The following is a 12631-nucleotide window of genomic DNA, read 5'->3' as shown; positions in this document are numbered from 1 at the left end:
CAAGCAGAGGGAGGGATGGGAAGGTGGGCATGGCCCCCCTCGGTGCTCTTAGAGTGGTCCCCAAAGGGGACGCAGGCGGGTGGCGTTCCCTGCCTGGAGCCCCACATGCAGAGCCACACGCATGCAGCGCCCTTCGCGTCACCGTCACCCAGGCAGCGCCACCAGGACCCAGCCCCGGGCGCTCTGACAAGGACTCGGACAGTTTTTGGCCTCCCCCCACACCGTCCCCATCCCCTCCCTGCACCACGCCCAGGCTCTGTGGCTCGGCTCCGGGGTAGTCCAACGCCAGCTCCCCTGGGCCACACATGCAGGGCTGGGGGCCAGTCCACGCTCACTCCCACACCTCTGTCCAGATGGCTCCCCGGTGCAGCGGGGGGGCCGCTGCCGGCCTCAGGATGAGCTCTCCTACCTGCTTGTTGGTGTATTTCTGGGGGTTGGTGCGGTAGCTGTAGTCCGAGTATTGCTCGGAGCCCGTCGAGTTGTTGTCCCCGGTGCCAACAAAGGTGTTGGTGGCCGGCAGGTCCTGCACCACTTGGTGCTTCTTGGAGGCAGAGGGTGACTGAGGCTGCAGCTGGATGGAGGGCAGCGGCGAGTTGGAGCGGTAGTGGCGGCCCAGGTCCGGGCTGCCCGGAGGGTAGTTTAGGGGCAGGTGGATCCGGGGGCTGTCGCTGACGGAGTCATTCATGAGGTTGAACTTGAGCGATTTCTGCAGCCCCGTCTCCTCCTCATCCTCTGTGGGCTTGGGCGGTTTGGGAGACTTGCTCTTCTTTACCTTGCTCTTGCTCTTCCCGCTCTTGCTGGCCTGCTTGGGTGCGTACAGGTCCTTGGTCTCCTTCTTGCCCGCCTGGTAGCCACTCTTGGCCTCGCGCTGCCGGCAGTAGCGCACCAGGACCACAAGCACGATGACCAGGGTGACAGCAACGATGCCGGCGATGACCCCGAAGAGGATGTTGCTCCGCTGTTTGCTGCGCTCGTACTCGGGGTCGCCGGCGATGTCGATGTCCAGCGGGGTGTCCAGGCTGTGCCCCACCAGCGTGTCCAGCAGCGTGCGGTTGGCCAGCGTCTCGTTGACGTAGAAGTGCACCAGAGCCGTGCCGTGCCGTGAGGGCTTGCCCTTGTCGTTGACACGCACAACCAGGCGGTGCAGGCCATGGTGCTTGCGCAGGATCTCCTTCTCCAGGGTGATGTCTCCGCTCTGCGGGGAGATCTGGAAGAGCTCGAAGGGGTTTCCTCCTGTGATGCTGTAGATCAGCTCAGCATTGATGCCCGAGTCGATGTCCTCTGCCTTGACCTTGCTCACCTGCTGGCCAGGGCTGGTGTGGGGCAGGATGTGCTTGTAGGTGGCGTTGGAGGGGGAAGTGATGAAGGGGGCATTGTCATTCTCATCCAAGACGTTGATGGTCACCCCCACGTAGGCAGACCTGGGTGGATCCCCACCATCCACCGCCTTGAGTCGGAAGGTGTAGGTGCTCTGCTGCTCCCGGTCGAAAGAGATGCTGGAGAGGATGGTGCCAGTGCCATTTTGGATGACAAAATCCCCGTTGTCTTGCTCCACCGACAGCTGGATCCGGGCATTTTCTCCTTTGTCAGCATCGATGACCGTCACCATGCCCACAGGGCTGAGGGGTGGCATGTTCTCCATCACTGAGAAGTTGTAGCCGCTCAGCATGAACTTGGGGTCATTGTCATTCCTGTCCATGACGTTGATGGCCACGGACGCTGTGCCCTGCTTGCTGGGGCTGCCCTTATCTTCTGCCACCACCAAGAACTCGTAGCGTTCTCGCTGCTCTCGGTCCAGCACCGCCTTCACCCGGATCTCCCCGGAGTCAGGGTCAATGGTGAAAGAGCCCTTGGAGGAGGGGTCTGTCACCAGGGAATAAACCAGCTTGGCGTTGGAGCCACTGTCAGCGTCAGTGGCGCTCACCTCCATGACCAGCTCATCGGGCTCGTTGTTCTCAGGGAAGGCCACCTCAGTGAAGCTCTGGCTGAAGACAGGGGCGTTGTCATTGACATCCATCACCTGCACCTTCAAGGAGTTGGTGCTGGAGAGGGGAGGGTTCCCCGAGTCCACGGCCACAATCTCAATCGTGTACTCCTTCACCGACTCGTAGTCCAGCGGCGTGGTGGTCTGCAGGAAGTATTTCTTCTTGCTGTCACTCCCTGTCTCACTGGCCTGGCGCAGCTGGAATGGGACGTCACCGGCCACCACGCAGGTCACCACTGCGTTTTCACCCTCATCTCGGTCGGACACCTGCACCAGAGCCACTGCTGTCTCTACTGGCACGTCCTCCGAGATGTTGGCCATGCCATCCTGGTGGGTGACCAACCCTATGCCCCGGATCTCTATGGAGGGTGCATTGTCATTCATGTCTTTGATGGTGACCACCACCTGCGTGCGGGCGCTCTTGGGGTTGGCGCCCTTGTCCTTGGCCATGACGGAGAACTTGAGGGTGCCGATGTCCTCACGGTCGATGGGGCCCTGCACGGTGATGAGCCCCGTGGCGCGGTCCAGGCGCAGCAGCCGCCGCACCATGTCCGAGGCCTGGTGGAAGGAGTAGTCGATCTCGGCATTGGAACCCTGGTCTGAATCGTTGGCTTTCACCTGGGGGACAGAGGGACAATTGGTGAGCAGGACAAAGGCACGGTGGAGCCAGCCCCTCCATGGCCTTCCCTGGGGACAGCTGGTGGGGGGAAACCAGGATTTCCTCTTCTGGGGCCAAGGACTGTGGGGCAAAGAGCCTGGGACCGGCAGAGCAGCTGGGAGCCGCCCTCAGGCACGGAGGCTTTTGCCTCGCTCTTCCGGAGAAACCGGCTGGGCCGGTTGGCTGCGCTCCCCTCCCGGCCAGCTCCGGCACGCAGGGAATCCTCCGGAACCATGGAACCGTGCAGCTGAGACCCAGCCAGCAGCAGGGAGGGACAGCTCCAGCTGTGCCCCCGAGGAGGGGCTGGAGCAGCTGCCCGGCTCAGGTGAGGGTGAGGAGGGAGGCAACACTGCTGCAGGAACGGAGCTGCAGCAGCTCCATCGCGGCATCTGGGGATGCAGCCAAGCAGAGACTGGGGCTCCCTGCGCCCTGCACAGCACCGTCCATCCCTGCCCGCCCGCCAGGAGCCCTGCATCCCCATAAACCTGCCTCTACGCCTATTATTTGCTTTCTAAAGAAGATGAGGTTTGTCTAACATTTGCCTCCCTAATCGGCTCTCTGAGCAGCCTCTTCTCTGCACCATTTGCTGCTCCGCCGTTATCTTGCTCAGCAGATTTGGATGGAGAACGAAAGTTGTTAAATGTAAATTCCACCTTTTACCTCCACTCACAAAACAGGCGGAAGTCATTTTCCCCCTGAAAGATAAAAGCTGAGCAATGGCAGCAGCGGCGTCTCAGCCCATTCTCCTCCCGGCCATGCAGCTCCCTTATCTGCTTCCAACTCCCATTCTCTTAAACAGTGAAAAATGAATTCTTAAAAAATTCACATCAGAATTAGCAGGCAGATGAGAGCTGGCCGCGCTCCGCTTATTAAGATGGCAGCTGCAGATAAACAGATGTCGACTACTATCATCTCAATGCCCCCTCCAAGCCAAATCCACCAAGATCCAGCCCCCTGGGCTCTCTGGGCCAGTTTGCAGCACTGCCCGAGATGAGGCAGAGCCCTCGCTTGCTGTAGACAGCAGGGCACCTCCAGAGCCAGCCCCGCGCACAGGCAGCAGGGATGCTCCCTGTCTCCACCTCCTGAGTTTCCACGGAGCGGCCAAGGGAATGCAACTTATGAAAGGGTCTGTGTCTTGTGTGTGGGCAGCACTGGGACCGTGCTGGCCCCAAGCCAGGCTCCCGGTGGCCCTCAGGTCCCAGCCCTCCCAGTAACCCAGAACCCTGTTCCCTGCACCGCTGCTGCTGCTGCCCCTCATCCGTGTCCTGCAGCCCCACTCCGGCTGCACCTTCCTGCGCATCCTCTCCAGCTTTGCTCAAGCAGATGTGACATGCCAGGGACCTGCCTGCCCACTGGCCCCGGGTGACACTGTGGGCTCCTCCATCCAACCCTCCCTCCTCCCTGGAAGAACCACGACCATGCCGATGCTCCTGGGTTGTCCCTGCAGCCAGGCAGGAGGGGAAAGGGCGAGGAGAAGAGTTCCCTGCACTCACCTGGAGGACAGAGTGCCCCACTGGGCTGTTTTCAGAGAGCTCTGCCTCGTACAGGGCCTTCTCGAACTTGGGTGCGTTGTCGTTCATGTCCAGGATGGTGATGCGGAGCAGGGCACTGCTCGCCCGCGGGGGGTTTCCCCCATCCTGCACCTTGATGGTCAGATCGTAGGAGTCCCACTGCTCCCGGTCCAGGTTCCCCATGACGATCAGCTGAGGCTGCTTCTCATCCTGGTCCTCGGCCACCTGCAGCCCAAAGAGCTCCTGCGCCTCCGGACCAGCCATCAGCTCGTAGGAGGCAACGCCGTTGGGGCCCGAGTCCCGGTCCATGGCCAGGGGGATGGAGAAGAGCGTCCCGATGTTGGTGTTTTCAGGGATGGAGAGGGTGAGGACGGGCGAGGCGAAGTTGGGGGTGTTGTCATTGATATCGAGCACCTCGATCTGCCCCTCGAGCAGGCGCGGGCTGCTGTTGGCGTTCAGGTTAGTGATGGACACCTCGAACTCCAGGAAGCAGGGCTCTCCGGGGAGGAGGTGCTGGCACTCCCGCAGGTTCTCCCGGTCGATGGAGGTCTCTGTGGTGTAGATGTCCCCCGTCTTGCCATCCACACGGAGGTATGGGGCCCCCACTTCCAGCTTGTAGAGGTGCCCCATGTCTGGTAAGCCGTAGTCAGAGGCCAGGCTCCCTATGAGGCTGTTGGGGGGTTGTTCCTCCTGCACTTTGTAGATGGCACGTGTCCCCGAGGCCAGGGCTGGGAGCTGGCAGAGGAGCCACAGGCCGAGGCAGGACGCCAGCGGGTTCATCCTGCGCTGCAGGGGAGCTGGAGGAGACACAGACACCGGAGGTTAGGGACCGGCCCACTTCCCTGGCTTATCCCACTGCGCCATGTGGGACTGCACATGGTCCTGGCATGGCTCCCAAAGGGAAGGGGCTGCTGGGGCTGGCTCCTGGCAGCCTCCAGTGCCCCGAAGGACCCGTCCCAGCTTGCAAGGTTCCTGCAACGCCCTGCTGGAGTGAGTAACCCTGTCATTGAAACCTCAGCCCTGTCACTTGCAGGAAGCCACTCCTGCCACTGTCCACCCTCTTCGTCACCACACCAACTGTAATTAGACCCAACGAGGCACAGTAACAGGGTGGACTGCAGGCAGCCTGCTGCCAACAACCCGATGGGAGCCGGCCAGATTCCGAGACAGCTTCTCACCACCCAAACACTGGAGCATTGTGTGCCACCAGTGCAGGGGCACTGCCTGCCATGCACAGCAGGGACACAAGGGCACTGCACGCAGCTGCCAGCACTGCAGGAACGGGAGCACCAAACGGGGACCTTTACCTGCTCTGCAGGGATGTGGGGCTGACACCCATCCAGCACTGCAGGGATGTGGGGCTGACACCCATCCAGCACTGCAGGGATGTGGGGCTGACACCCATCCAGCACTGCAGGGATGTGGGACACTGCAGGGATGCAGGGATGACAGACACAGGGCACTGCAGAAATGCAGGGCTGCCACCCATGCAGGGATGGAGAGCCGTGGATCGCTGCAGGGATGCTGGGCTGCCATGCACCCAGCACTGCAGGGACACGGGGCACTGCCAGCACACATCTCCCTGCCATCCATCACTGCCTGCACTGCAGGAACAGCAGCAGCCATCACTTCAGGAACACAGGACACTGCAGGAATGCAGGACTGCCGCCCATCCAGCACTGCAGGAACACGATCCAGGGATGCCGCCTGTCCAGCACTGCGGGGCTGCAGGGCGCTGCAGGGCCATGGGGTGCTGTGGAGATGCAGGGCTGCCACCCCTCCAGCACTGCAGGGCCGCGGGGCAGGGCCGTGGCAGGGACAGAGCAGCACTGCCCTCGCTGCACTGCCAGCACTGTGGCACTGCCAGCCTCGCACTGCGAGGAACTGAGGCACCGCCCACCCGGCACTGCAGGGATGCCCTGAGCACCGTCCCTCCCGCACTGCCTGTGGAGCACTGCCAGCCCCGGTGCCCCAAGCAGGCGGAGGGACACAGGGTCCCTGCCCGGGCTGCGCTGCAGTGCAGGAACCCCCCGGGCAGCCCCCGGCGATGCCCAGCCCCGGCGCACTGCAACGGCAGCACAGCATCCCCCTCGCTGCACAGTCACTAGGCAACCCCACACCCTGCACCAGCAGCTCCTGTTCCCTTCCTCACTGCAGACACACTGTTCCTTCCCGTTCCCTCCCACTCCAGTCTGGGACATGGCACGCACTGGTGCCCACCCCGCGCCAGTGCCCACCCCGCTGCTGCAGCAGCAGTGCCGGGAGCGCTGCCCCCCTGCATTGCAGACACCCCTGCACCCCTGCACCGCTGCCCCGCCACTAGCTCCTCTTCCCTGTGCCCACACACTGTCCAGGCCGTGCCAGGCACACTGCCAGCACCACAGACTGTCCCCTCCTGTGCCAAGCCTGCCACCAAGCCCCTGTTGGGTGTTGTGCTCGGCCACCAGCTTTCCCGTTCCCTGATTTCCGTTCTAAGAACACATTTTCCTCCTCCAGGGTCCAGGAGCACCCACATGGCTTCTGCTGAGCTGTGAGCATAAAGGGGTTCAGCACAGATCACTGGCATCCAAAAACCCAGGGATTGGGTGCCCTAAAATGAACAGCCACAAACATCTGCCAAGGTCCTACAGCATCACCCTGCTCTTGCCGCTCCCATCGCTCTCTCTCTCCATACTCTGCACTCAAGGATAAGCAAATGCTCCATGGGCAAGTGCCCCATCACCATCCCCCTCCATGGTGCCACACAGCAAGCACCCAGTTCCTGGTTAGCCCAGCATTGTACGGATCATCAGCAAGTGGAACACCCTGCCCTGTCCTCCTTGGCACTTCCCACAAGCCAACAGCTCCCAGTCCCTCCACCCCTCTGGATGTGGGGACATGGAAGAGATGAGCTCTGCCTCCGCAGGGAAAATACATCTCGGTGCCTGGAGAGGGGACTGTGGCCCTGAAGCCAAGCTTGCCTCTGCTCCCTTGTCCTGCCACTTCCTTTGTGCAGAGCAGAACCATTCCCAGCTGCTGAAGGCGTGCAGAACAGCCCACACTGGTGCTGGGATGTGTGACTCCAGGAGGAAGGGATGAGGAGAGCCAGACCTCTTCCATCCCTGGCCCAGGCTGAGGATGGAGGAGGTCAGGAGCTGAGCAGAACCACAACAGATCTCTGCATCAGGGTGGGCAGTGTGTGAACACACACGTGTGTGTGTGTGTGTGTGTGTCTGTGTCTGTGTCTGTGTCTGTGTGTCTGTGTGTGTGTCTGTGTCTGTGTCTGTGTGTCTGTGTGTGTGTCTGTGCTGGGTGTGCACTGTGAGCATTCCAGGGCTGTGCACCCGCCCAGAACACGGCTCCCGCAGGAAAAGGCACACACATCACACCCGTGCCATAGCAGGGCACACAGGTGTGTCACACGGGGTGAGCAGCACATCCCTGCCCGCTCTGGGCCCGTGCCCCAGGTGTGAGCTGGCGCTCCTGCACGTGCGTGTGCCCCGCGCGACGCGTGTGCCCGCGTGCGCGCATGCCCCCGGCGCTGCCGCCTGCGGATGTGTGTGATGTCACCCGTGCGGGGGCACCGGCACCTGGGTCACACTCGTGTCTGCCACACCCCCGGGGTGCGCTCACACCAGACCCCCCACATCCCGCTGCCTCCAGGGGAAGGTGAACCTGCCCCGAGCTCCATCAGCCCTGCGCTCCCGCTGAGGATGGCTGTGAGTGAGGACAGGGAAGATGGGCAGCTCCAGCTGTTGGGAAAGGGCTCCTGGAGGATGCCTGGGCTGGGAGAGGTGCCGTGCCTGCTACTGGGCTGTTTGCACTGGGCTGTTTGCACTGGGCCGGGCCCTGGCTGCTGGTGACGTAGCCACATCCTGGCTAAGCCTTGGTGTGAGGTGAAAGATCGCAGGGAGAGGGGAAAGTCTCGAGGCAGCGCTGATGCCTTGCACAGCTGAGGGAGCTGGGAGGGAGGGCCCAGCAGCTGGAAATGCCAGGAGCCCTGTGCCAGCCTGGAGGAGGAAGGGTGTCACCCTAAGGTGCCCAGCACCCAGGATTTCTGCTCCAAAACCAGGGCTGGAGTGTGAAGCCAAGCCCCATTCCTGCAGGTGAAGGAGGCCTGCAGAGCAGGGAGGTGGGAGGAGGAGAGGGGCTGAGGGCCTGAGGGGCAGTGCTACAAGGCACGAGGGGCCCTGGGCTCGGCAGGATAAGGAATCAGCAGGGTCAGGAATCCTGCTCAGGCACCCAGGGGTGCAAATGACACAGCACAGACGTGAGAGCTCAGAGCTGGGCGTGAGGAGGAGGAGGAGGAGGAAGAGGAGGAAGAGGAAGCCTCCACAAGCACGTCTGTGCAGGAGACACAGGCTTCCCAGGGGCCAGTCCAAGGCACCAGGCTATTTTCCCATGGGATCTAAGGACCATCCCACACTTTCTTCTTTGGTGCCAGGCACCTTTTTCCAACCTGCTGGCAAAGCACAGAGCGCTTAAAAATAAAAACCCCTCCCAAAACAACTATTCCTCCGCACACACAATTCTCCCTACGGGGAGAGTGTGAGAGACACTGAACCACATGAGAGAGGCGTTAGTCACGCTGCTTAATGCATGACTGGGAAGCTCTCGGAGGACAGTGGCATGCAAAATCCGACAGAATTCAGCCATCCCCACCAAAAAAAAAACCAACAAAAAAACCAACAGAAAACAAGCCTTAATGAGAGAGAGGTTATAAAGCGCCGCGAATTCAAGCAACTGCTTGAACAAGCCTGTGCTCCCTGTGATTCCCACAGCCTCCTGGCCCCGTTCCACGGGAGGCAGCACCGCTTCGGGAATGGGCACCAAAGTCCAGCCTCTCCTTGCTCCCAACGGCTGATTGCGTGGCTCGGAGCCACGGCTTACAAGTCTGTCCAAACCCTGCACTGAGCACACAAGTGCTAATCCTCCCCCCACGCTCCCCCCAGCCCTGCTCCGACACCGGCAGCTGGAGCAACATCCCAGCAAGCAGCAAACAGCTCATCCCAGCTCCACGCCGAGATCAGGGATCGTGTCGGCCGAGGCCACCGATGGTCAGTCCTGCGCCGAAGCACGGATGGGCTGAATCCTGGGTATTCTGTAGCACGTCCCACGATTTGCTCCAGCTCCGGCTGCCACTGCGGCTGCTCGGCGTTTCTGCAGGCTGGGCCCGAGCGCCCAGAGCCAGAGCACCCCGCGAGGGGGAACCCCACTGGTCTGGCAACAGTGTCACCCCAAAATCATCCCTGAGGAGCTGGGCTGTGATGAAAAGCTGACAGAGCCCAGGGCACTCCCTTCTCTTGCTGCCTTCTCCACATCCCTTCCAACTCTGGCAGCCAGCGAGGCAGAGACCTGTCAGAGCCTCCCTGGAGTGGCACCCCCATCCTTCCACCCGTGGGTCCCCCACAGCCACTCCGGGCTCCTGTCCCCCCCTCTCCTGCCACCATCCCACCCTCCACCCCGGCTGGAGAGGGGCCCTGGGGGAAGACAAAAATGCCGCGGGCCTGAAACACCCCGGCAGGGCCGCTGGGAGCTGGGCACAGCGGGAGCGGCTCCGCTCCGGGGATGCAGCCGGGAGGGTTGGAAGGACCTTGGGGAAGGGGGACAGGGTCCCCCCCGGCCTCGCAGAGCGCCGGGGGAGCCGCTGCTGCGGCTGGGAGGGAGGATGGAGGCCGGGCTCCTCTGCCGGCCGCCGCGGCCGAGGCTCCCCGGTCCCCGCGGCGCTGCCCGGGCTGAGGCTCCGGCTGCCGCCGGCTCCGGCTGCGGGCACGGAGGGGAGAGGAGCCCCCGCTCCCGCAGGCGGCTCCGCCAGCCCCGCGCACACGCTCAGAGACACTCACACACACACAGACACACACGGACACACGCACGCAGACACCAGTGAAAAAAACCACGGGAGCCGCTCCGCCGACACCGACTTCGCGCTCAGCCGCGCGTACCGGGGAACGGGGATCCTCCGCGGCGCAGGCACGCACAGCCCGCCGGCACACTCAGAGCCCGCTGACACACTCAGAGCCCCCCGGCACACTCAGAGCCCGCTGACACAGTCAGAGCCCGCCGGCACACTCAGAGCCCGCCGGCACACTCAGAGCCCGCTGACACACTCAGAGCCCGCTGACACACTCACCCACACCCGCACACCCCGTCACACGCACACAGCTCCGCACACGGACACGCACACCCCACTCGCGTCCCCGCACCCCGGGTGACACGCACCCCACGCGGACACCTCGCCACGGCCCCCGCCAGCCCCCCGCTCCCCGCCGCTCTGCCTCACGCACAGCCCCGCTCCCAGCCGCCTCACCCGCAACTTCTCCCACGCACCCCGCGGGCGCACACACCCAGGGCTGGACGAGGGACACACACCCAGGGCCACCCCCACGCGGAAAAATAAACACCCCGAAACACGCGCGCACCCCCCCCGCCACAGCCGCCCTCCCGCAACCACCGCCCGCCCTGCGCTGCGCTGTGCGGGGCTGGCCGCGCTCCGCTCCGCTCCGCACAACAAGTGGCAGCGCCGGGCGGGACCGGGGACAAGCGGGAGCCGCCCCGCTGGCCGCGGAGCCCCGCGCAGCCCGGCGCGGAGGGGAGCGGAGGGATGCGGGATGCTCGGCAGCGGGATGCTCGGCAGCGCCGCTCCCGCCGCCGCCCGGCCCCGCGCTCCCGCGCAGCGCCGAGCTCCGGTGCGGGGCATCCCGCACCCCCCGCGGCTCTGCCTGGCTGCGGGCGAGGGTCCCGGCCCCGCCGCAGCTCTTACTTGGATGGTGCCGGCTCTGCGCTGCGTGCCGAGCCCCTGCGCGCTGGTCCCGCGGCGTTTCCATTGCCTCCTTCCCGCCGGGACCGGGCTCCCCCCACCCCCCCGGCTCCTCTCGAGCGTTATCCACGGATGAAAACCAAACGGAAAAAAAAAGAAAAATTAAAAAAAAAAAAAAAAAGAAAGAAGGAAAAAAAAATTAAAAAAAGGGGGAGGGGGGGCAAAAAAATATATAAATGTCCCGTGGGAACCGCCCCCCTCCCCTGGCCGGGGCTGCGGCTCCTCCGGCGGAGCGGCGGCTCAGGCTGGAGGCAGCCCCGGTGGGCAGCTCGGTCCGTGCCCGCCTCCGTCCCTCGGTGTGTGTGAGGATGTGCAGGGGAAGCGCAGCGCAGGCACGGCCCCTTCCCCCCCCCGCCCGCCGCTGCCTCCGCCTCTCGCCGCCACCACCACGGGGAGGTGGAGCTCCGGCTCCTTATCAGATCCCGAGCCCGGCCGGGCTGCCGGGACGAGCGGGCAGCGGCTGCCGGGCAGAGCCGCCCGGCTCCGGGCTGCCGGCACCGCGCCCAGCGCCGTGCCCGTGGCGAGCGGAGCTCCCCGCGGCCCCCCGGATCCCCTCAGCCCGGGGACCCCTCCGCTCCCCGCCCGCACACGTGCGGCTCGGCTCTCCCTTTTCGCTCGTCTCTCGGTGCTTTTAATAATTGAATCTCTCGTTTATTCTCCCGGCCGGCGCTTCACAGCCCCACAACCTCATCGCACAGGGCCAGGGACCCGGGCCAGCGCAGCCGGGAGGGTCCCTCCGTGGGACCGAGCTCACCGGGGGCTGTGCCCAGCCCTCCCCGGCCCCGCAGGCCAGCAGGGCTGCGGGCAGGCTGCAAAGCTCCTCTGCTGGCTGCGCTGGTGGGGCTGGAGTGGCCGCCGTGCCCTGCCGTCACACCTGGGTGAATCACGGGTTTATTTATTGCGGGGTGTTCGGGGCGCAGCAGGCGCGGAGAACCCGCGGCTCCCAAAAGCACCCGCGAGCTCCCAGCGCACCTGGTGACGCCTTCACAAGCTGCTCCCCCTCAGCTGGCTCCTCACCCCGGCACCTCGGCTGGCCGAGCTAAGTCCCCCGGGGGCCTGCGGACAGCGTGTTCCGGCGCTGCCGCTTCCCTCGCTGCCTCCGCCGCCTCCGCGCTCCCTGCCAGGGGCTGGAGCTGCAGCCCGACCCTGCCAAAAACCCTCAGCACCCTCCGAGGGTCGCGCAGCCCGTGGCGCTGCCCCTCACCCGCCTTCCGGGCCGGCTGCGGCGCGGATTTCTCGCCAGGATGCTGGAAAGTCCTTCCCGCTCCGCCGCAGCGAGGATGGGAGCGCGTCTCCCCGCTGAGCTACGCCAACCTGTTGCGCAGCGCCCTTCGCTGCACACATGCTCAGCTCGGCTGCATGACTGCACCATCTAGAGGCTGCGCCTGCCTGCTCGGAGCAGCCCGGCTCCATCTCACCCCCTAAATCACTTCGTTTTCCCCCCAAAATTGCAGTGTTTTTCTCCCAAATCTCCCCGCTTTCCCCCGGCGACAAGCGGGCTCAGCCCGTGGCAGGGCTGCATCCCACCAGGCAGGAAAAGGGGGATGGAGAGTCATCCCTGAGGGTGGAAAGCCCAGCTCTCCTCCCAGACTTTCAGCTCCTCCGTGTCCGTGTGCGGGTTTTTGGGTTTTTTTTCAAGTGTCAATTCTCATGAAGCCAATTTAGCAGAAGATGTGAAGTGA

At 63.9% G+C, this 12631-nt stretch overlaps 1 protein-coding gene across 3 annotated transcripts in view; it reads right to left on the bottom strand.

Moving 5' to 3' along the window:
• The window catches only part of PCDH1 (protocadherin 1), a 53724-nt gene extending 41424 nt beyond the window's left edge, over window positions 1–12300 (bottom strand). For 2 of the 3 annotated variants that reach the window (XM_058848563.1, XM_058848565.1), the window contains exons 1-3: window positions 10893–11235; window positions 4136–4950; window positions 410–2602 (exon numbers count right to left, since the gene is read on the bottom strand). In XM_058848563.1, the coding sequence (XP_058704546.1) occupies window positions 410–2602; window positions 4136–4950; window positions 10893–10956 (3072 nt within the window). In that variant the 5' untranslated portion in view covers window positions 10957–11235. Of the gene's footprint in view, window positions 1–409; window positions 2603–4135; window positions 4951–10892; window positions 11236–12153 lie in introns of those variants that run through there. The other variant, XM_058848564.1, reaches the window with a different exon arrangement.
• Window positions 12301–12631: the final 331 nt, after the last annotated feature.

The sequence above is a fragment of the Poecile atricapillus genome, chromosome 13 (genome assembly GCF_030490865.1).
Source record: "Poecile atricapillus isolate bPoeAtr1 chromosome 13, bPoeAtr1.hap1, whole genome shotgun sequence".
NCBI classification, from domain to species: Eukaryota; Metazoa; Chordata; class Aves; order Passeriformes; family Paridae; genus Poecile; species Poecile atricapillus.
This window is presented reverse-complemented; position numbering and strand designations above follow the sequence as displayed.